Source organism: Miniopterus schreibersii (assembly GCF_964146895.1).
Source record: "Miniopterus schreibersii genome assembly, chromosome: X".
Lineage (NCBI taxonomy): Eukaryota > Metazoa > Chordata > Mammalia > Chiroptera > Miniopteridae > Miniopterus > Miniopterus schreibersii.
The window spans coordinates 16,070,063-16,095,077 of record NC_138104.1 but is presented as its reverse complement, the minus strand read 5'-3'; the positions used below and the strand labels follow the sequence as shown (position 1 = coordinate 16,095,077).

At 39.1% G+C, this 25,015-nt stretch overlaps 1 protein-coding gene across 3 annotated transcripts in view; it reads left to right on the top strand.

Annotated features, from left to right (window-relative positions):
- Positions 1 to 25,015, top strand: part of MCTS1 (MCTS1 re-initiation and release factor) — a 39,981-nt gene that overhangs the window by 2,129 nt on the left and 12,837 nt on the right. Inside the window, exons 3-5 of one of the 3 annotated variants that reach the window (XM_081126420.1) lie at positions 8,441 to 8,478; positions 10,471 to 10,700; positions 13,542 to 13,657. In XM_081126420.1, the coding sequence (XP_080982546.1) occupies positions 10,650 to 10,700; positions 13,542 to 13,657 (167 nt within the window). In that variant the 5' untranslated portion in view covers positions 8,441 to 8,478; positions 10,471 to 10,649. The remainder of the gene's footprint in view (positions 1 to 8,440; positions 8,479 to 10,470; positions 10,701 to 13,541; positions 13,658 to 25,015) is intronic. The other 2 variants (XM_081126421.1, XM_081126422.1) reach the window with 2 other exon arrangements.

Sequence of the window (25,015 nt, the reverse complement as noted above, 5' to 3'; positions counted from 1 at the left end):
AACAACAAATCAAGATTTCCCTCTCTCCCTTTCTCTCTCTCTAGAACTCTAAACAAAAATTGAAAAGAAAGAAAGAAATTTGGGGGACTTTTGTAACAGAATTTCACAGAGGAATTGACGTTTTTACTTGGTCTCAAAGTGGGAGTTGCCAAAAAGACGAGGAGAGAGGGCATTCTGGGCAGTGAAAAACAGGCAAAGCAGGGAGTTGTGAGAGGGCCTGGCCTGTTTATAGAAATATGGAAAGTGTAGTGGCACTGGGGAAGCAGGTTGTCTGGTTGGAAGTAAGGTAGTTGAGGCTCAAGAGTGCCTGGCACAAAAAGCCAAAAATTTTGGAGTCTACCCTGTAGGCTAGGATAGACAGCATGGAAACCAGCAAGCAAGCTGGGCTTTTAAAAGCATGGGAGTGGCAAGATTGTGGGTGGAATAAAAGCAGTTTGTACCCTGGCAGGTGTCACTCCGTGGTTAGAGCGCCGGCCTGCACACAGAAGGGTCGAGGGTTTGATTCCCAGGCCATGGGTGGCAGGTTAGATCCTGGCCCTGGTCTGGAGAGTGCAGGAGGCGAACCAATGGAGGTGTCTCTCTCACACTGATGTTTCCTCCCCCCTGCTTTCACACTCATTGGAAAAAATATCCTTGGATAAGGATTAACAAAAAAAAAATTTTTTTAAGGAGTTTGTATCCTATAATTTGAGATAGGCCAATCCTAACCCTAAGAATAAATCAGTTTTCTAACTTTGTTTATACAGGCTCACTTTGTGGGGTTTTTTTGTTTGTTTTTTGTTTTCACTTTCCTTTTGTCTTGACAACTCCTTAGTTAAAATGCAAATCCTCCTAGAAAAGGTACCACCTTGGGCCATTATCAGCTTTGTGCTGTTTGTTGAGCCAGCTGAGAGCAAGGCTCTAGTGGAACTTAGGCTCCCCAGCCACAGAAAAGGGAGATAGAGGCCTGAAAGGGGGAAGATGGATTTCCATCTGTTTCTAATGTACCATATTGTTCTTGGTGCCTAATATGAGACTGTAAACACTCAACACCAGGGAAGGTATCCTAAAACGTTAACCCCTCCTTTATTGTGTCTCACATTTCACCGGATGCTGAACAACTGTGTAAATGCAGAGTAAATACTTACTGAATGGAATATTTCATTGAATGAGAATAAAATAATGCCATACCCTTATAAGGGAGGATTAACTGACTAGTTTTCGGAATTATGAACAAGATTGTTCTAATTCATGAGGTTATATCCTAAGAAGGGTGTATGGATGGGCCAGCTGATAATGGTCCAAAAGTACCTCTTCTAGGAGGATTTGCATTTTAACCAAGGGCTTTGCAAAACAAACAAACAAAAAAATTGGCCCTGTTCTAATGAATTATATTCCTTAGAATGATGTATGGGGGTGCTAACTTTTTTTAAAAAATTACAAATATTAGTGCAACTGAAAGGCGATGGACATAAAGATAGAAGAAAACTGCTTTGCCACACAAAGATAAACTTTTATAAGTAACAAAGGATAGCTGAGTCCCGTTAATATTGAACTACAGTCTAGTAGTAATAGCTCCTAATCTAACATGGTTATCTCAGCCCTTCACTCTCCGGAGTTATGTGTTAGTTCTAAAAGCACAGATCCTTGGCTCTTGAGCTCTAGTTTACTTTCAGTGGTCCAGTAGTCCAACCTACTATTTAAGTTTTCTATGAAATATCCTCAAGTGAGTTTTGTGGGGAAAAATATTTTTTCTTTTTTTTCTTACTGATTAATAATAATCTTCCTTTTGACACTTTATGACCTCATTTTACTTTGTGCCAGGTCAGTCCTCGCTAAATAGCACATCTTAATATGTATATGTGATTTTAATCTTCATTTTAAAAAATTCAGCATTTACATTTTATGGCACAAACTAACTTAGTTATTATTATATGATGTGTGAGAACCAGAACTGTGTGTCTTCTTGGCCCCTTGGACCAATCTAAAAGAAGAAAAACTTCCTACATTGCTTTGTAAAACATCATTTACTTCAAGAATCAACTAACTGGGGCTAGCTAATATGTAAGTGTATATTCTATACACCCAAACATTTGCCAACCAATGTTAAACACATTCTCAACATAAAAATATTTTTTTTAGCCTGGCCAGTGTGGTTCAGTGGTTGAGCATTGACCCATGAACCAAGAGGTCCCCGGTTGATTCTCAGTCAGGGCACATGCCCCATGCCTGGGTTGTGATCCTGATCCCCAGTAGGGAATATGCAGAAGGCAGCCTATGGATGTTTCTCTCTCATCGATGTTTCTATCTACCCCTCTCCCTTCCTCTCTCTCTCTCTTTTTTTAATCCTCACCAGAGGATATTTTTTCCATTGCTTTTGAGAGAGAGTAGAAGGGGTGGAGAGACAGACAGAAACATTGATGTGAGAGAGACACATCAATTGGTTGCCTCTCGTATGCGCCCCCAGCCAGGGCTGGGGATTGAGTGTACAATGCCCTTGGCTGGAATCGAACCTAGGACCCTTCAGTGTGCAGGTGACTGAGCCAAACTGGCCAGGGCCCTCTCCCTTCCTCTCTCTAAAAATCAATAAAAAACATTTTAAAAACAATCTGTCTTTAAAAAAGAAAGAAAAATATACATTTTGCAAGGTTGAAGTCACTGAAACCACAATAATGGAGACATGCAGTGTAGGACACCATACATTTGTGGTCATTTTCAGACTAAACCAGATTGGGCACTTAACACATACTCTATATATTAGAATATTTCATCTTATGAGTTCAATTCATACATTAGAAACATTAATTAAACTTTGTAATGCTGCCAAATGAGGTATAGTTATGATTGGCCTTCTTTTAGTTAAATAAATAAATTTGTAGGTATTTATAAGGGTATTAATATTTGCATAAAGGAAGAAATACAAACAATGAGGACTAGTTTTTCTAAATTCCATTTCCCTATTTCTGTAGGCATCTCTCTAAAAAGATAAGTGTAAACTGTTTCCCTTTTTCCATCAAGGGGATTTCCTTGAGTGCTGGATTTTTCTCCAGACATCTCAGAGCAGGGGCTCGTCAATGGGTGGACACTCCTGGAAGCCTTGTTATCTGTAAGTGCAATTTTCGCTAAAAATAGGAGATACTGCTTGCTCAGAATACCAAAGATGTTTCTGCAGCATGCTTTCTTTAAGAATGTGTCCAGGAAAAAACAGCTTCTGGGTAAAAGGTGGCCCATGTTCTCTATTCACTTTTTTGAAGGACCACCTTTGAAGCAGGGAAATATGGCAAAGGCCAACCAAGCAGTGGTGAGAAACACTATATCATAATAAGGGCTTTGTTATGCTATCAACAGCAAGGCGCTGCTCTGGAATGACTGAGGAGGCCAAAGCTTAGGCAAAGATGATCCAACCACACAATGTGAACTCACCCTTTATCCACCGTGGAGTTGCTTTATAAAAAACACAATAACAAATGCTGAACCCTCAGTGCTCAGTAAAATGTAAATAAGCAAAACATCTCATTTTTAACAAAATCATTATCTTCCATGTAAAATTATTTCATCTACTGAAGAATTACTGTCTCATGTACATCAACAAACCATTTGAGGACTTAGCTCCTTAGCTCAGAGATTTTATCTATGGTCATACCCATGAGCCATCTGGAAAGCAGATTTCAGGACTGATGGGGCCAGGCCGTTTGTCCTGGAGGTTTGGGAGTGGGGGACTGAATCAGCCATAGATTACTTCTTCCTTTGGTGCAGGGAAGCACTTGCTTAGGATGGAGTTGCTGGGTCTATTTTTAACCTTATGTTTACTTTATCAATGACTGTCACAGTCCCTCCACCCTCGCCCAACTTTAAGGTTTGATCTTCAAATGGCATTCAGTTTTTCTTTTTCTCCAGAGCAGGGCCAATTTAGGTTTAAATCAGTGGTTCCCAACTCTGACTGCACAACAGAATTGCCTGGGGAGCTTTTAAAAAAACGCCTTTGCTCAGGTCTGAACCTAGTCCAACTGAATTAGAATCTCTGTGAGTAGGGGCTCAACTTTCAGTATTCTTAAGAGGCTCTCTGGGTGTTTCTATATACTTCCAGGGTAGAGACTACAACCGAAGGTGAAGAAAGTACCATTGTGATTTGAATGGGGCTGATAAGCCTTTGTACTCCCTTTAATGCCTAAAATTTCAACCATTTATTCATTCTTTTAGATAAAAAAAAAAAAAAAAAATAGCCTCCTTCTCTAGGAATCCTTTTTTCAAGTGCAAATTAACCAGGGGGACTTTAAGGTGATTGCTTCTCAGGGAAGTAAGGATAATGTTAAAGTCCTAAGTGCCTGGAGGTAGACAGAACAGGGGGTAGGCATTGCATTGGGGGTGGGGGTGTAAAGTTACCAAGGGAGGACAGATTTCAGAGAGTACATTTTTGCTGACCTCACAGTATTGCCTGGGGCAAAAACAGCTTTGTGAACTAAATATTTAAGACCTAGTCAAATTTGACAGATCATTTTACCTGACAAAATCATCTTAAAAGAAAATTTAAATATTTTAAATAAGTAAAACAAAGAGCAGACATTAGGAATGTAGGCTTGGAACTATCCATAAATGCCCAACTTCTGAACTATTACTTACTGTATGGATGTTTCCATTGCCAAGTGATCCGTTTTTCCTGATTCTATTAAATGTTCTTTATTCCCACCAATAGCATTATTTCTCTTGCCAATTCATTTGGTCATTCAACAAAAATGTTTTGAGCAACTAACTACTCCGGGCAAGGCATGGTGCTGGATGTCATAAGGGAACACAGAACTAATACAAAATTCCATTTGCAATTGATTTTACAAGTTTTCAAGGCACTTTCACAGTCAATCTTATTTTGTCCTCATAGTCACAGGATGAGATAGGTCAAGGCCATCCCCATTTTACAGATGAGAAACAGGCTTAGGGAACAAGGTTAAAATGACTTGTCAAAGTCACAAATCCCACAGACTTAAAGCAAACCTAGTTTTTCCCCCCAATTCCAAATACAGTACTTCTCATACTTTACAATTTCGTAAGCAGACAGGCCATAAAATTGTCTCCAATAATAGACAAGTTAGGAAAAGATGTTCAGAGCCCCACTCACCAGGAGAAAAAAAAAGAATAGTAAAATAACTCCTTTATAAAGATGAGCCAAATCACAGTGCTCAAAGGAGGCCAAGCTTGGATTCGGTCCAGGCCATTCTCAAGCTGGCAGGACACAGCAGCAAGCAGTGTACATTCAAGGAGACAGTGGTGTCCTGGCCTGTTTGGCTCAGTGGTTAGAGTGTCAGCCCCCCACCCAGAAGGGTCACAGGTTCAATTCCCAGTCCAGCGCAAATACCTAGGTTGCAGGTTCAATCCCAACTCATTCGGAGCTGGTCTCTCCTGGCTTCCCACCCACTCTCTCTAAAAATTCACTCTCTTGAAAAATCAATGGGAAAAATAACCTCGGATGAGGATTAACAAACAGGAGACAGTGGGAATTTGACTCTAGAAAATCAATGGGCTCTCTGGCTGGACCCTCAGTCAGTGGCTGATCTTTACTGGAAGCAGAAACCAGCTCCTTCTGCCAGGCAAACACTGAATAAATGTAGTCTGAGGACCCGTTAGGATCTAGTCACGGAGTATACAAAGACAACCCTTGATCTCAAACAGTTCTCAATTGGCCCAGTGGGTGAGGACAGTTACAGAACTGAGAGATAAAAGCTGCTAGAGGAACACAGACAGGGTAGGGGTCAGGAGAAGAGCTTCCAGAGGGTAAGTGGGATTAGCCAGGCGAAGGGAGTAGGAGGGAGCAGGGGGCACAAAGAAGGAACACGGGGAGCGTGCTTAAATCCCTAAGGTGAGGGACAATAAGGCGCACTAGGGATGGTGCAAGGAGACTAGATCTCAGGGAATAGTTTCATTCTTAACCAGAAACTCTGGAGTGCTAAGGAGGGCAATCAAGGCAGCATCCCAGTCTCAGATCCCTCAAGCAGTGATTTTCTTTTCCTTTTTTAAAAAATAAATATGTTTCTATTGATTTTAGAGAGAGAGGAATAGAAAGAGAGCGAGAGAAAGATGAATCAGTTGCCTCCCACACGCACCCCGACCAGGATCGAACTCCTAATCTGGGCCTGTGCCCTGACCAGGAATTGAAACCTCAACCTTTTGGTGCACAGGATGGCACTCAACCAACTGAGCCACAACAGACAGAGCTATAAAGCAGTGATTTTCAACCTTCTCCATCTCATTGCACACATAAACTAATTACTAAAATTCTGGGGCACACCAAAAAATATATTTTTTGCCAATCTGACAAAAAATAGGTATCATTTTGATTGATATACCAAAAAAAATAGTAGTAATTACCCTTTTTGCTCCGAAGTGACTTTTTATTTTATTATTTTTTCATCACCTTTTATCCCCTCTATGCCCTCTTCCACCTCCACCTCTCTCTCTCTACCCCCACAATCACCATACTGTTGTCCTTGTCCATGAGTTTCTCATTTTCTTTTTCCTCAATCCCCCACCGTCACCCCCCCCCCACCCCCAGCTGTCTGCCTGCTCTCTATCTATGAATCTGTCTCTATTTTGCCTGGTAGTTCAATGTGTTCATTAAATTCCACATGTGAGTGAGATCATGTGGTACTTGTGTTTCTCTGACTGGCTTACTTCACTTAGCATAATGTTCTCCAGATACATCCATGCTGTTGAAAAAGGTAAATTTTTCTTCCTTTTTACAGCAGAGTAGTATTCCATTATGTAAATGTACCACAGCTTTCCATGTCTGTATACACAGATCTAACTCACCATTTTTACATGCAGCATAGTATACTGTATATAGGTGTACATACTCCTGTTACTTAAAAAAAAATTTAAACTATTTCTTGATTTTTTAGAGAAAGAGAAAAGGAGAAGGAGAGAGAGAGAGAGAGAGAGAGAGAATCATTAATGTGAGTGAGAAACATTGATCAGTTGCCTCCTGCACACACCTGGACTGGGGGATTGAACCTGAAACCTGGGTATATGCCCTGACCTGGAATGGAAATAGCGACTCTTTGGTGCATGGACCAATGCTCAACCAACTGAGTACACTGGCCCAGGCCTCCTGTCACTTTTAAAAAAATTCTAATCACACTTGATTGTGGTTTCTTCTTCCCCTTTCCTTACTTTTGCTGTACTGACTGAATTTCCTTTTTTTCTTTTTTTCAACTATTAATGGAAGCTCTACACACTGTTTACATTCTATTGATGGTTATCTTTCAGTTTTGTTTGCTTATACAAATGCCATACATACACATTCTTCTTTTAAAAAAACAAACAATATAGAAGAATGTAGGATAAAATGTGGAAGTGTTCCTTCACTGTTAAGTTTGGTGCATAGTCTTCCTCAGTATTTATGTACATACATATTTGTATATATACTAAAGGAAGCTTTGGTATTTTTTAATGGTATCATTACTGTACATATAGCTCTACAATTTGCTTTTTGTTTTCCACTTCAGGGCCTTTTTCTTTTATTGTTGAGGGTATTACAGATGTCCCCCATTCCCCCCTTTTTACCCCTCTTCCCCCAACCCCCCACATCACCCCAGGCCTCCAACACACTATATGTCCATGAGCTATGCATATATGTATATATGTTCTTTGGTTAACCTCTTCCCATCCCCCACACCCACCCCTCTGAGATCTGTCAGTCTGTTCCATGCATCCAAAATATGTCTTGACATATTTTATTTGGCAATTTATTTTGTTCATTAGATTCTACATATGAGTGAGATCATGTGATATTTGTCTTTTTCCGACTGGCTTATTTCCCTTAGCATAATAATCTCCAGGTTCATCCATGCTATTGCAAAGGGTAAGAGATCCTTCTTTTTTAAAGGTGCATAGTATTTGCCCCGCCGGGGGTGGCTTAGCGGTTGAGCTTCAGCTAGGATCCAGGACATCATGGTTTGATTCCCGTTCAGGGCAAATGCCGTGTTGCGGGCTTGATCCCCAGTTGGGGGGCATGCAGGAGGCAGCTGATCAATGACTCTCTCTCATCATTGATGTTTCTATCTCTCTCGCCCTTCCTCTCTCTGAAACCAATAAAGGTTAAAAAAAAAAAAAAGGTACATAGTATTTGTTTTTTCAGTGTTACACAGCTTTTAAAAAAAATTATCTTTATTGTTGAGGGAATTACAGATGTCCTCCTTTTTCCCCCCATTGCCTCCCTCTACATGGTTCCCGCCTCACCCCAGGCCTTCACCACACTATTGTCTGTGTCCATGGGTTATGCATATATGCATATAAGTTCTTTGGTTATTTTCTGCCTACCCCCCAACCCCCTTCCCTCTGAGATCCTTCAGTCTGTGTCATGCTTCCATGTCTCTGGGCCTATTTTGTTCATTTGTTTATTTTGATCATTAGATTCTACATATAACTGAGATCATGTGATACTTGTCTTTCTCTGGTTTATTTCCCTTAGCATAATACTCTTCAAGTCCCTCCATGCTGTCTCAAAGGGTAAGAGATCCGTCTTTTGCACAGCTGCATAGGATTACTTTGGGTAAATGTGCCACAGCTTTTTTATCCACTCTTCTACTGATGGGCACTTGGGGCTGTTTCCAGATCTTAGCTATTGTCAATAGTGCTGCTGTGAACATAGAGGTGCATATATTCTTTCTTTCTTTTTTTTAATCCTCACCCGAGGATATTTTTCCATTGCTTTTTCAGAGAGAGTGGAAAGGGGCGGGGGAGAGAAACATCCATGTGAGAGAGACACATCGATTGGTTGACTCCCCCTCAGGAGCTGACTGTGGCCAGGGATTGAGCCTACAACCGAGGTACGTGCCCTCAGCTGGAATTGGACACAGGACCCATCAGTCCACAGGCTGATGCTGTAACCACTGAACCAAATTGGCTAGGGCCATATATTCTTTCTGATTGGTATTTCGGGATTCTTAGGATATAATCCCAGAAGTGGGATCGCTGGGTCACACAGCAGTTTCATTTTTAATTTTTTGAGGAAATTCCATACTGTTTTCCATAGTGGCTGCACCAGTATGCATTCCCACCAGCAATGTACTAGGGCTCCCTTTTTTCCGCATCCTTGACAGCACTTGTTTTTTGTTGATTTATTGATGGTAGCCATTCTGGCAGATGTGAAGTGATACCTCATTGTAGTTTTATTTTTAAAATATTTTTTATGTTTTTAAATTGATTTTAGAGAGAGAGGAAGAGAGAGGGAAAGAGAGAAACGTTGATTGGTTGCCTCCCATATGTACCCTGACCCAGACTGAACCCACAACCTGGGCATGTGCCCTGACCAGAAATCAAACCAGCAATCTTTCAGTGCACAGGATGATGCTAAACCAACTGCATCTCTCTAATGATTAGTGACGTTGAGCACTTTTTCATGAGTCTATTGGCCATCTGTATGTCCTCTTTGAAGAAGTGTCTATTAAGGTCCTTTGCCCATTTTTTATTTGGATTGTTTGTTTTCCTGGTGTTGAGTTGTATAAGTTCTTTATATATTTTGGAAATTAACCCCTTATCACATGTATCATTTGCAAATATGTCCTCCCCATACAGTGGTTTCCCTTTTCATTTTGTTGATGGTTTCTTATGCTGTGCAGAAGCTTTTTAGTTTGATGTGGTCCCATTGGTTTATTTTTTTCCCTTGTTTCTCTTGCCGTAGGAGATGTATTGGTGAAAATAATGCTACTCGCCCTGGCCAGTGTAGCTCAGTGGTTAGAGCATCAAAGAGTTGCAGGTTCGATTCCCAGTCAAGGGCATGTGCCTGGGTTTTGGGTTCTCTCCCTCTCTCCAGTGGTGGTGGTGGTTCATGCAAGAGGCAACCAGTCGATGTATTTCTCTCACATTGATGTTTCTTTCTCTTGCTCTCTTGCTCTCTCCCCTCCCCTCCCTCTCTTCCACTCTCTCTAAAAAGCAATGGAAAAAATATCCTCAGATGAGAATTAACCAAATAAAGAAAAATAGAATACTGCTATGTGAAATGTCTGAGATTTTACTGCTAGGACTTTTGTGGTCTTGTTACTTACATTTAATAAGTCTATTAACCATTTTGAGTTTATTCTTGTGTATGGTGTAAGTTGATATTCTAGTTCCATTTATTTTTTTGCATGTTCTTATCCAATTTTCCCAAGACACTTTATTGAAGAGACTGTCTTAACTCTGTTCTATGCTCTTGCCTCATTTGTCAAATATTAATTGGCCATCATTTCATGGGTTGATTTGGGGGCTCTCTGTTCAGCTCCATTGATCTATACACTTGTTCTTATGCCAGTCCCAGGCTGTTTTAATTACAGTGTCTTCGTAGTATAGTTTGATATCCGTTATTGTGATCTAGATCTGTGAAATATGCTGTCAGTATTTTAGTAGGGATTACGTTGAATTTATAATTTTCTTTGGGTGGTATGGACATTTTAATGATGTTAATTCTTCCTATCCATGAACATGGTATATGCTTCCACTTGTCTGTCTCTTCCTCTACAGTGGTACCTTGGTTTTTGAATGTAATCCATTCCGGAAGACAGTTCGAGTTCTGAAACATTTGAAAATCGAGGGATCAACAGCTGACAGCTAGACCTCAGGATCTTGCATTCAGGGGAAGCCATGTGGCATGTTCGACTTCCGAGGCATGTTCAAAAACCAAAGCATTTACTTCCGGGTTTATGGCGTTTGAAAACCAAAATGTTCATCAATGGAGACTTTTGAAAACCAAGGTACCACTGTATTTCTTTTTTCAATGTCCTATAGTTTTCAGAGTATAGATCTTTTACCTCCTTGATTATGTTTATTCCTAGCTATCTTATTTTGTTGTTGTTGTTGCAATGTAAATAAAGTGGCTTTCTTAATTTCTTTTTCTGAAAGTTCATTATTAGTGCATAGAAATGCCACTGATTTCTGAATATTAATTTTGTATCCTGTTACTTTGCCGAATTTGTTTATTAGATCTGGTACCTTTTTGGTGAAGTCCTGAGGGTTTTCTATAAACAATATCACCTCATCTGCAAATAATTACAGTTTTACTTCTTTCTTTCCAATTTGGATGCCTTTTATTTTTTCTCCTTGTCTGATTGCTGTGGCTAGGACTTTCAGTAATATGTTGAATAAGGGTGGTGAAAGCGCACATCCCTGTCTCGGTCCTGATCTTAAAGGAAACACTTTTAGATTTTGCTCACTGAGTATGATGCCAGCTGTAGGTTTGTCATATATGACCTTGATTATGTTGAGGTATGATCCCTCTATTCCCACTTTGCTGAGACTTCTTATCATAAATGGGTAATGGATTTTATCAAATGCATTTTCTGCATCTATTGATATGGTCATGTGATTTTTATTCTTCATTTTGTTTATGTTATGTGTCACATTTATTGACTTCCAAATATTATACCAGCCTTATATCCCTGGAATAAATCCCATTTGGTCATAGTGTATGATCGTTTTAATATATTGTTGGATATGGTTTCCTAATATTTTGTTGAGTGTTTTAGTATTTATGTTCATCAGGGATATTGGCCTATAATTTTCTTTCTTTGTAGTTTCTTTATCTGGTTTTGAAATTGGGATAGTGCTGGGCTCATAAAAGGAGCTTGTAAGTCTTCCTTCCTCTTGAAATTTTTTTGGATAGTTTGAGGAAGATAGGTTGTAGTTCTTCTTAGAACTGTGAAGTCACCTGGTCCAAGAATTTTGTTTGCTGAGAGGTTTTTTGTTTTTTTAAATATATTTTATTGATTTCAGAGAGAGGAAGGAAGAGAGGAGAGAGATAGAAACATCAATGATGAGAGAGAGTCATTGATTGGCTGCCTCCTAAATTTCCCCTGCTGGGGATCAAGACTGCAACCCAGGCATGTGCCCTGACTGGGAATTGAACCGCGATCTGCGGATCATAGGTTTATGCTCAACCCCTGAGCCGTGCCAGCTGGGCTGCTGGGAGTTTTATTATTATTATTTTTTTTCCTGCTTCAATTTCATTAGTTGTTATTGGTCTCTTCAGGTTTTCTGACTCTTCCTAATTGAGTTTTGGAAGACTGTATGTTTCTAGGAATTTGTCCATTTTGCCCAGGTTGTCCAATTTGTTGGCATATAGTTTTTCATGGTATTTTCTTACAATCCTTTGTATTTCTGTGATGTCAGTTATTACTTTGCCTCTTTCATTTCTGATTTATTTATTTGGGTCTTCTGTCTTTGTTTCTTAATGAGTCTGGCTAAAAGTTTATCAATCTTGTTTGTCTTTTCTAAGAACTAGCTCTTGGTTTCATTGATCTTTTGTATTTTTTTTTTAGTTTCTATGTCATTTATTTCCACTTGATCTTTATGATTTCCTTATTTTTTTCTTACTCTGGGCTCACAGTTTGCTTTTTAAACTTAGTATACTTAAAAAAAAAAAACACCTTAATATACTTTGGAGGTCTTTCTATGACAATACATAGAGATCTATCTCATTCTGTTTAAGGGCTGCATACTAGTTTGTAGTAAAGATATACTACAATTTATTTAACAATTTTCCTATTTTTGGATATTTGGTTATTTCTAATTTTTTTTTTTTTACTACTACAATCATGTAGCAATGAACATCCTATAACACAGATCTTAATGAATGTGGAAAAGTATTTTAGAGGATTTATTTGGAGAAGTAGTATGGGTCAAGGGGAAAGTATATTTAAAATTTTGATAGATTGCCATATTACTCTTCAGAAATGTTGTGCCTACACTCCCATTTTCAGAATGACCACTGATTGCCCACACCACTAGCAACACTGAATATTATCAAACTTTAAAGTTTTTTTGCCAAAATATTACACAAATTCATTCTCACTATAAAACAACCACAGCAATGCAAAAGCAGAAGTGCCATCTTCACCACCATCACCTAATAACAATTCTCTGGACAAATTTATTTCCACCTTGCTACTAATTTTCTATTAATGGTTTAATTATGCTTTATCTTCTTAGGAATAATCTTTTAATAATTTACTCAAGCTTCCTAGACATATTCTTACATTTTTTGGACTTAGTTCTAAGTTTTATTAGTTCACTGACTCACCATTTTCTTCTGTGATGGCCTCATCGTCATTCTCATCCCCTGATCCAGGTGGCTGTGACATTGTCTATCTTTGGGGTGCTATGTTAGAAAACAGAGAAATCACTTTTACAGCAGCCATCTCCCATGTAGGTATGGTGTCACAGATTCATTGACTCTGGTTGCTCAATTTTATCCTATTTCATATTTTAAAAATAATCCTCACAATTTTGGCCTGTTAATCATACCCTTCCTTTCCTGTTATCTCTTGTGGTTATGGCTCTATTCTTATATTTTTTCTTCTTTCATTTAAAGCTAATTTGGGGAGAAAAACACATTTGTTCAGACTGACATCTTAAACTGGAAGTATAGCATACCCTTTTAAATATTATGATGGCCTAAGCCCCTGTTGGCTTGAATGCTAAGAAATAGTCTCCCTTTAAAGTGTCCTCCAGCTAATTTGGAGGATTCTCCAAAGTATAATCTTACTTGTGATCTGAACCAAATCTCTCATTATCTTCTATTTTGGTCTTTTCATCAGGCTATAGTGCTGTGGTTGTTGAGGGTCCTCCTGTGGTCACCACTTTGCTTGGGAGGGTTTTGTGGACAGAGAACTATGACTCTAACAAGTTCTTCTCTAAATTCTCCATATCACAGGTGAGTAAAGGCTGTTACTTCTAATATGCCTTTTCTAAATATTTGGGCATAACGAAAAGAAGTACAACATAAAGAATAATTAAAAATTGCCCAAAGATGTGACATTGTTTGGAGTTTTGGCTGAAAGCAGATGAGTAAGTTCCTAAAGGATACCCTCCCTGTGTTTTACCATCTCCAATAGGGGGCTAACTCACCGTCGCAGGAGGACCAATACGATTTATTGTCCTGCTCTTCTATATCTAGTCAAATCTGAAACCTGAGGGCTCAGAAGAAGCGTTTTAGTAAACATTAATCACCATGGCAACATTTGTTCCCTTTTATCACATGAAGTTCTACCCAGGATTTTCCGTATATTTAATCATTTCAAGGATGATTGACAACAGATCTGACCAATCCCTTCAGGGAAAACCCCACTAGCCTAGCAGGGGCCTAGTTGGCACCAAAAGCAAAAAAAAAAAACAAAAACCAATCTGAAATAGATACAGTTCCCAAACTCTGGGTTATTCTAGCTTAAATAATACTATCTACAGGATATTGGAAGGTCAGCCAAGGTGATTCTGGCCCAATTCCTCCTGACAGCACTGGGGACTCCCGTCTTCCTTTGTGACAACACACCAGTGGGGAGGGGGCGGGATTTCAGACTCCCCAAAGAGGGGGGAGGGGAGAGGAAACTGGGGAATGGGGGAGAAGATGGGTGTCTGCCATGGTTGGAAGTCTAGGCTCCCCAATTGGCTATTCCTGGAGTGGGTGGGGGTGGAGTCCCATTTTTTCCATGGCGAGTGACTATAGTAAGTCAGTTATCTAAAATCTTCTGCCTTGCTAAGTTGCTCCTTTCCTGATCATTTGTCTAGCAAGAGCAGAATTTTGTGGGAGCTTTAGACCTCTGTGCTGGTTAAGTGTTTCACACATATCTTTCTCCACTATTGTGAACGGGATACATTTTTTCCTGTTTCTATTTCTGTTATTGCTAGAATAAAAGAAAGTTATTGGAATATAATAATAGAATGTTAATTGTAAAATCTAAGTGGTGAGTATATTGGTGTTCACTGTAGAATTCTTTAAACTTTTATGTCTGAAAATTATTATAATAAAAATTGGAAAATAAAACAAAAGGGAACTACTTTATATTACTTTTTTAAAAACAAAGCTATGGGCCTGGGTGGGCGTGGCTCAGCAGTTGAGCATCGACCTAGGATCCAGGAGATCACGGTGTGGTTCCCAGTCTGGGCACATGCCCGGGTTGTGGGCTTGATTCCCAGCAGGGGGTGTGCAGGAGGTAGCCGATCAATGACTCTCTCATCATTGATGTTTCTATCTCTCTCTCTCCCTCTCCCTTCCTCTCTCTGAAATCAATAAAGATATATTTAAAATAAAATAAAATAAAATAAAATAAAATAAAATAAAAACAAAGCTATGGGATTTGGTATATTTATCTTGCATCTGGCTTATATCAGTTAAGACTCTTCTTTGCAGATGATAGAAACCCAACTTGCATAAGCTTAAGAAGAAAATGCAGTTTATTCATTTATATAACTGGGAAGGGCAGGGCAGATCTCAGACAGGCCAGGATCTAAAGACTCAAATACTATTAGGCTCTCAGTCATCTCCTCATCTCTTTTCTCAGCTTCTCTCTTTTCTGCATTGCCTCATTCTCTAAGATTCTTCCACATGATATAGACAGGGCTACAAACTGCTCTAGGGTCACATCCATATAGTTCAAGAACCAAAGGAAAGAGAAAGCTACTTCTTTTTATTTTTAAAATTATTTTTAAATGTTTTTATTCATTTCAGAGAGGAAGGGAGAGGGAGAGAGAGAAATAACAATGATGAGAAACAGTCATTGATCGATGGGCTGCCTCCTGCATGCCCCTACTGAGGATCTAGCCTGCAACCTGGGCCTGTGCCCTGACTGGGAATCAAACCATGACCTCCTGGATCATAGGTTGATGCTCAACCACTTAGCCATGCCGGCTGGGCGAGAAAGCTACTTCTTTTTAGAGAGTACTATTCTCTAGAAAGAGCAGAGAGTGCTATTCTCTGATTTGGAATATTCTAAAAAAGGACTTATATCTCTGGCCTGGGTCACATGCCTTCCCCTTGGAGTTGCCACTGTGTCCAGCAGAGTTTGATATTATGAGTAGCTCATCCGGGGTTAGGTGCTCAGCCACGTGTGTGTGTGTGTGTGTGTGTGTGTGTGTGTGTGTGTGTACAGGGAATGGGGAAGGGCAGTCTCATAGCCCATCCTACCATGACTATATTGACAGGACAGTGAAGGAGGAGCAGACCTCCAAAGGAAGAAGAATGCTATTACCAGAAGCAGGAAGAAAGGAATGCTGGGCAAACCAAAACAGCAGATGTCCACTGCATATACTTCTCGGTTTTAATGGTTTTAAAATTGCATTTGTTGGCTTCTCAATGCATATAATCATATCATCTGCAAACAATTATACTTTTTCCCATCTTTTTGTCTTTCTTTCCTTCTCTCTTTTAGATTTATACAGCATATTTCAATTTCTTGGTTTATTACATTTCAGAACCTTCAAAATACCATGGAGAACATCCGTGTTTTATTTCTGAATTTCATGGGAAATTACTTGATTCTGATGCTTGCTCATGGCTTTTTGATACTCTTTACAAAAAGTTCTGTTCTATCCCATTGAGTTTTTCTAAGGAATGGCTGCTGATTTTTATTAATTAATTTTTTTGAGGTAACATTGGTTAATAACATAAATTTCGGGTGGGCCACATTATATAATTCAATATCAGTATACTCTATTGCCTGCTCACCACCAAAAATCTAGTTTCCATCCATTAATATGTATTTAACCCCCTTTACCCATTTCACCTTTCCCCACCCCCTTCCTTTCTGATAACCCCATTCTGTTTGTATCAATGAGTTTGTTTTTGTTTTGTTACATTTGTTCATTTACTACTCTTTTGTTTTATATTCCAGGTATGAGTGAAGTCTTATGTTTTTTGTCCTTTTCTGTCTGACTTATTTCATAGCTGCTGATTTTTATCCAGTGGCCTTTGGCCATCTATTGACAAATTAGGCTACATAAAAATTAAAAATTTTGTAAAGAGTACAGAAGTGAAGTACAGAAACTACCTGAAAACAAGAAGGAAAGGAAAAACTGGAATGTAGACTCCACCTTCCATGTAACTAGGAGATAAATGTTACATGAAAGCACATTTATGAAGATGAAAAGCAGGTGATCAGGTGCCTGAATGGTGATAGCTAACACTCATAGAAGCACTCACACTATACTATGGACTGTTTGAAGTGATTCACATATGTTACACCAGGAAAGAGGTTTCTTATTTGTAGAATCTTAACCAGAGACATCTGGATGTTCATGATCCAGCTGGTTCTACTAGTCAAAATTCATTGAACTATACACTTATTCTTTGTACATTTCTGTATTTACAATAAGAAGTTTTAAAAATAGATGAAAAACAAATGATAATGACCATGAGTGGTTATAGACTTGTAGACAAATAAAGGTAATAGAGTGTACTAGACTGAAAGAGAGAGAATAGAGGAAAGTCAGGGATTCTTCCCACATCCAGTTTCTCAAATATAGGCAACTAGGCTTATATCCTAAGTAGGAAATTTAAACTGAAACCCCAGGGAAAAACTACTGATATCTCAACCAAAAAAGCATCTTGACATGCAATCACCATACAACAAAATCCCCCCAGCCCCCACCCCAGGCACACAGAACTTCTATTCAGCTTTTTAGTGCCCTATTATTCAATATGAACAAATAATCAATGATTTCAGACAGTTCAGGGAAAGTTCCAACATGAAAGCCAGAGGATTAAAAAAAAAAAAAAAAAAAGGTGGGAGGGGGGAACTGGGAAAAAACAGAGACAACGCAAGGAGCAGACAAAAAAATAAAGATAACTGGTGTGCTTCTACTCCAATTAATTTACTCAGAGAAATAAAAGACAATATTATACTCATAAAATGAAACAGGAGTGAGTAGAAAAGGCCACATAGAAGCATACCACTGTGAAATTTCAGAATCCTATACTTAAGAACAGACTTTAAAAGCTTCTGAGAGGCCTGGCCAGTGTGACTCAGTGGTTGAGTGTCAACCCATGAACCAGGAGGTCATGGTTCAATTCTGGTCAGGGCACATGCCCAGGTTGTGGGCTCGATCCCCAGTAGGGGGTGTGCAGGAGGCAGCCGATCAATGACTCATTGCTGTTTCTATCTTTCTCTCCCTCTCCCTTCTTCTCTCTGAAATCAATAAAAACATATTAAAAAAAATTTTTTTAAAGCTTCTGGAATTAAGAAAAATTAAAAGGTCCTATACAAAGGATTAGGTATTAGAATGACATTGGGCTTCTCAACAGAAATAGGCAAAGCTGAAAGGCAATGGAGCCATGCCTTCTATGTTCTTACTGACTATCATTTCCAACATAGAATTCTATATTCAGCTAAACTACCAATTGAGTAGAATATTCAATTAGAATAGAATAAATGTATTTTTTCTCAAAATTTCCTCTTTCAAGAAGCAATTGGAGGACATGCTTCACTAAACCTAGAGAGTAAACCAAAAAAGAAGACCTGGCATCCAGGAAATGATATCTGACACAAGAGATTGTATGAAGATAGGAGGCTTAAGGGAAAAAAAAAAAAAAGAAACTGATAGGTTATCTACTAATTTAACTGTAGGGAAAGTTATATTGAAAGTTTGTTGGATAGTTTGGTAAGACTTAGCCATAGGCAAACAGGGTTGATATGTTTAACTGCTCAGACTGTGCACTGCACAACTCCATGGAGCACCATAGAAAACTAAACAAGTGAAAAGGAGAGATAATTATTAAATCCAGGAAAATAAAAAGTTGTTTAAGAAAGGAAATGTAATCATAATACACTACCTGGCTCATCAGTAAATATTTATACATAATCATAATAATATTGATGAAAGGAAAGTTGGCTTGGGGTGGTGAACACACACACCAATAATCATAATCATAATAATGTAAACATAATAGTTTATCCATAAGCTGCTATAACTCTATTGAGAATGTGAGGATGGCATAAGGGGAAATGTAAGAGGGCTTTTAGCCATACAGCCATACCAGTCTGAACAAGCCGACTTTTGTCTGATCTTGGAAGCTAAGCAGGGTTGGGCTAAATATATCATGGTACTGGGCATTGGAACACTATGCAGCCACTAAAAACAAAGTTATGGAATTGTATGTATCCATCTGAAAGGTGTCTATGATGCATTATGTGTGAAATAAAAGAAAGTTGTAGCCCAATGAGTATTGACTAATACTATTTTTGTTTTAAAAATGTAGATATATTTGCCTTATATATTCATGTAAACATAGTAATAAGTCAAGAAGACAATGCAACAAACTATTGATATAGATAATTTCTGGGAGATGGTATTAGAGAAGGGCACATATATTACTACATCTACATCTATATATCTATATATCTATATATCTATATATCTATATATCTATATATCTATATCTATATCTATATCTATATCATCTATATCTATATCTATATCTATATCTATATCTATATCTATATCTATATCTATATCTATATCTATATCTATCTATATCTATCTATATCTATATCTATCTATCATCTCCTGTAGGGTTGCCAAGAGAATTACTTCTGGTATATATGCTGATAGTCCAGGTTGAATGAGTGGGGATAGATTGTGGGGGCAGGAGAGGGAGGTCAGTAGAGTCCTTGTCCATAGTTCCTGGGCATTTGCATTAAAGACTTCTCCTCTAGGTGCTGAGAGTGGCTCTATGAGAAGCAAGGAAGGCCTAGTTTTTAAAAGCAGAGTTCACCAGTTGTTGAAGGCAAGAGCTCAGGGCTGCTTTGTAATGTTGGCTCTGCAAGGGCTCAGGAAGGTCAGAGGCCTATGTCTTGGGGTGGTGGATGGCAGGGAGCAAAAGCTGCTTTTATAAGATGCTCACTTAAGGAAAATTTCTCTGAGTTTGAACCTGACCTTTCAGGCCTGTGCATGGAATTGGGAGAAACCCCAGAGTGTGGAGGCTTTATCTCTGGGCAGTTGTTTACCATATTTGGTTCTGCAGGGTATGCCCTGCACAAAGGTCCATGACTGAAGAGGTATGTGTGTGTGTGTTGAGGGAGGGATTAAATCTAGCCTATATTCTGCTAGTCAACAAGACTTGTGCCCTAATGCAGGGATGCCCCTATAAGCAGAGAAAGGTGAATATTTTTATACTTGGACTACCCAAAGGGGTGCTTTGTTCTAATTAATTCACCCCAAGGGGGTACTTTTTCTTTCACTTTTCTGTTCAAGGGCGGTGCCTGCTAGCTGGTGCCTTGGCTCTCTCAGAAGCACTGATATGCAGATACAGTACTAGATTTCTAAATCCTAATGGGCCTCTACTGCAAGTCCTGAGTAATCAGAAGCTATCACTAGAAGAGGCCCTTTCTCCTTGCCTCTCAGAGTGAGCCCTGGCCACTCTCCTTGCCTCAGGAAAATTGACATAAGAAAATGACTTTGGTCAGATTAGATCAAGATGGCAGCCTAAATGCTTGCAACTTTGTTCCCATCCTCCCCTCCTCAAATCCCTTAAAATATCAGAGTAGCAGAAAAGAAAACCCAAGAGTGGTATAATTAAAGGAAAATGTACCATCAGTAATTCAGAAATTGAGATGAATTTCTTAAGGATAGAAATTAGATATGATCATATTGATAAGAGAGGAGGAGTCATCCAATACAAAACCTGCAAGAGAAAAATCCCAAAATGCATAAATACAAAGAGCAGGGGTGGTGGGGCCCCACTCTGGTCAATTGAAGAAATGTATTCAGAAAAGAAGAACCAGTTGGGCCCCACTATGATTAGTCCTCTCCATCCTTCCCCCAATCCATCCTAAGGTTAAAGACAAAAATTTCATCATAAAGAGAGTGAGCTATTGCTTCCAAAAGTTTGCTAATCTGAGTGTAGGATCCTAGAAACAAAAAACAAAAACAGAGCAGACCTTGGTGTAATTTGGACTTCCACAGAATATATGGAAAAACAAAAGAGAAGCAGCTTTGTCCAGGAGAGAAATACACCGGAGTCCTCCACTGGAACAGTAAAATTGTTTTGGCAATTTGTGGGGAATAAGGGAACAGCCTTCTTGTCTCCTGCATACCCACCCACTTTAAAGTGAAGGCTGACAGGTCAACACATGCAACCCACTTACACAAAGCCCTCCCACTCATTTTGGTTCTTCTCTTTTATGTTGTAGGTTTTCTCACAATATTTCTGTTGATCCTTTGATGTCTATGCATATTAGTGAATATGCTATCTTTGCTGATGTACTTGTCCATTATTCACTAATATGTTGAGAAAACCTACAACATACAAGAGAAGAACAAAAATGAATAAAGAGAACTATTGACCTTGAGTGGGGAAGGGGATGAGTGAAACAATACACAGAACAAAACTCTGATTCTTAGATTCTAACTTTCCTATCTATTCAGAACACATTGCAGACATATTCAGAGCCTTTATGAATTACTCAAGTAGGTATTATAGCAAAATTTAAAAAATGAACCTTAAAAAGAAGATCATGTGGAATATAAGAAATAGTGGTGAGCAAAGGAACAGTAAAACTTTGATTTGTCCAAATACTAGCAAACAAAAAAAAAAAAAAAAAAAAAAAAGGACTATTTGAATCAGACAAAGATAGAATTCAGAGCTAAAAATATTAAAAGAGACAAAGAGATATTTAATATTCATAAAAGGTGCACTCCATTAAGAACATATGACAATTATGGACCTTTATGTACATAACGTGAATTAGAGATAAATGAAGCAAAGTCTGTTAGGAATACAAGTAGAATAAAAATTTACAAATAAACAATCACAGGAGAGGGAGATTCCCTTCTCCTGCTCTCCCTTTTCTCCTTCCTCCATCCTCTACTTCTCTCTTTCCTTCCTTCTCCCCTACTTTCTTCCAAAAATATATGTTTAGCACCTAATATGTGCCAGGCATTGTGTTAGTACTGTGAGTACAGTAGCAAGCAAACCAACCTTGATGCCTGCTGCCTGAAGCTTATAGTCTAGCCAGGGAGACAAACATTCAAATATTTATTCAAATACATGAAAAATTACAACTGTAATGAGTGTTCTGTAGGAGTGAGTGGTACACAAAAGTATGAGAGGTCAAGGAAGTTTCCCTGAGCAAATGAAACCTCCCCAGAGATCTGAAGAATGCACTGGAGTTAACTGGGTAAAGAGGGAAAAAAGACATTCCAAGCAGAGGGGAAAGCATGTACAATTGCATGCACAAAGGTTCTGTGGCAGGAGGAAGCCCAGTGCATATGAGGGACAAAAGAAAGCTGGTACAGCTGTAGCTCAGTCATCAAGTGGATATATTAAAAAAAATTGATTGATTGATTGACTGATTTTGGGGGAGGGAGAGAGATTTGTTATTCCACTTCTTTATACATTCATTGGTTGATTCTTTTTTGTTGTTGTTAATCCTTACCCGAGGATATTTTTTCCATTGATTTTTAGAGAGAGTGGGTGGGAGAGAGGGAGGGAAGGGGAGAGGGAGATGGAGAGAGGGGGAGAGAGAGAAACATTGATATGAGAGAGACACATCAATTGGATGCCTTCCAAATGCACCCCTATCAGGGCTTGGGATTGAACCTGCAATCCAGGTATGTGCCCTTAACCAGGAATTGAACCTGCGACCCTCTGGTGCACAGGCTGGCGCCCCAACCACTGAGCAACAGTGGCCAGGTCCATTGGTTGCTTCATGTATGTGCCCTGACTGGGGATCAAACCTGCAACCTTGGTGTATCAGGATGACACTCTAACCAACTGAGCTACCCAGCCAGGGCAAGTGGAGAATTTTATAAGGTGAAGCTGATGTAGATACTGGCCAGGTTATGCAAGGCCTCAGAGGCTATATTAATGATTTGTGTACCTATCCTAAGCACAATAGCAATTATTGAAAACATTAAAAGTGAAAAAGACTATTCTGTTTGTAAAAGGAATTAGATGACAGGCAAAAGTGAAAGCAAGGAGTTCAATTAGAAGGCTGTAACTATATGCCTGGTGAGAAAAGAAGATAACTTAGAGGTGGTGAGTGGTGGACATAAACACAGAAGAAGAAAGCTTTAACAAAGATCTAGCCCTGGCTGTTTTGGCTCAGTGGTTAGAGTGTGGGCCTGTGGACTGAAAGGTCCCAGGTTTGATTCTGGCCAAGGGCACGTACCTCAGTTGCAGGCTCAATCCCCAGCCCTGGTCAGGGCCTGTGGGAGGCAACCAATCGATGTATCTCTTGCATCAATGTCCCACTCTCTCTCTCTCCCTTCCACTCTCTCTGAAAAACAATGGAAAAATATCCTCAGGTGAGGAATTAAAAAAGAGAGAGAGATCTAGTAGGCAAAATTGACAGGGTTTCAGGATGGCTTGCACATGAAGATGAGAAGACATAGCAAGGATGTCTCCCTGGTTTCTGGCTTTTGTAAATAGATGGGTTATGATGCCATTCACTGAGAGAGGGAATACTGCAATAGGATCAATTCATTGTTTTGGGTTTTAGGGGCAGGAGGAAAAGAAGACTTTGGTTTTGAATATGTTGAATTTGAAGTGCTTTTGAGACATCCAAGAGATGTATAGTAGGCATTTGGAAAGAAATGTTTGGAGCTCAGAGAAAAGCTGGAGATATAAATTTGTGAGCTATATGAAGAGGTGGTAATTGAAGACCCATATACAGATGAAATCACCTAAAGAGAGATCATGAAATCTCTAGAGGAGAGGTTATAACTGAATATTTGTAGAGGTCTGAGGAGAGTCAGATGAGTAATGTGTCAGATAAGCCAAGGAAAGAGTGTTTCAAAAAGAGGGAATGATTAATTGTGACAAGAGCTGCTAACAGGTCAAATAAAATAGGGATGAAAACATGTCTATTGCATTTAGCAACATGAAGGCCATTTTAACTTGCAGTTATTTATTTCTGTGTAACACATCATCTCAAAATTTAGTGACTTAAAACAGTTATCATCACCATCATCATCACCATCATCATCATCACCACCACCACCACCATCATCATCATCATCATTATCATCATGTCTCATGATAATTTGGGTCAGAAGTTCAGATAAGGAACATCAAAGATAGCTCATGTATGCTTCATGACATCTGGGCCCTCAGTTGGGGTGATCTGAATGGCTAGAAACTAGAATAGTTGGGAGCAGGTTGAGCATCTCTCTCTCCAGATAGCCTCTCCACATGGTTAGCTTGGGTCTTCTAACAGAAAGATAGACTCTGGGTAGGCAGACTTGTTACATGGCACCTCAAGAGTCCAAGAGTGAGTGTTGCAGCCCAGTTTCAAGGAGAGGAGAATTAAACTTCACCTCTTGAGAGAGAGACATATAGAGATGGTGAGGGAGGGAGAGAGAGAGAGAAATTAAAAGAGAAAAGGGAAAATTGATAAAGGCATGTTTCTGAGAAAGCAGAAAGTTATGGAATTCAATTCAAAGATCAGCTGGAGAGATTGTTCTCAGAAAGAGAGAGAGCTATACAAATGAGAAAAGTTAAATGGAATGAGATGGGGTAGACAGTTTTTAAAAAAATTATCTTTATTGTTGAAAGTATTACAGGTATTCCATTTTACCCCCCATTGGTGCCCTCCACCCCACTCCCACCCCTTCCCCAGGCCTTTACCCCATTATTGTCTGTGTCCATGGGTTATGCATATATGCATATAACTTCTTTGGTTAATCTCTTCCCACCCCCCACCCCCCTTCCCTCTTCCCTCTGAGATACGACTGTCTGTTGCATGTGTCAGTGTCTCTGGGTCTAATTTGTTTGTCAGTTTCTTTTGTTCATTAGCTTCTTCTTAAAGAAGATCCTTCAACGTTTCCTGTAGTGCTGGTCTGGTGGTGATGAACTCCTTTAGCTTTTTCTTATCTGTGAAGCTCTTTATCTGACCTTCAGTTCTAAATGATAGCTTTGCTGGGTAAACTAATTTTGGTTGTAGATTCTTGCTTTTCATCACTTTGAATATTTCTTGCCACTCCCTTCTGGCCTGCAAGGTTTCTGTTGAGAACTCAGCTGACAGTCGTATGGGTGCTCCCTTGTAGGTAAGGAACTGCTTTTCTCTCTCTGCTTTTAAGATTCTCTCTCTGTATTTAACATTTGGCATTTTAATTTTGATGTGTCTTGATGTGGGCTTCTAACCTATTGAAAAAATAATGATAGAAAACTTTGCCTACCTGGTGAAAGAAATAGACTTACAAGTCCAAGAAGCACAGAGAGCCCTAGACAGTTTTAATTGTATGTTTGGTAGCAGGCAGATAAGGGCAATCCCATCTCTTCTATTTTATGTATAAAGTA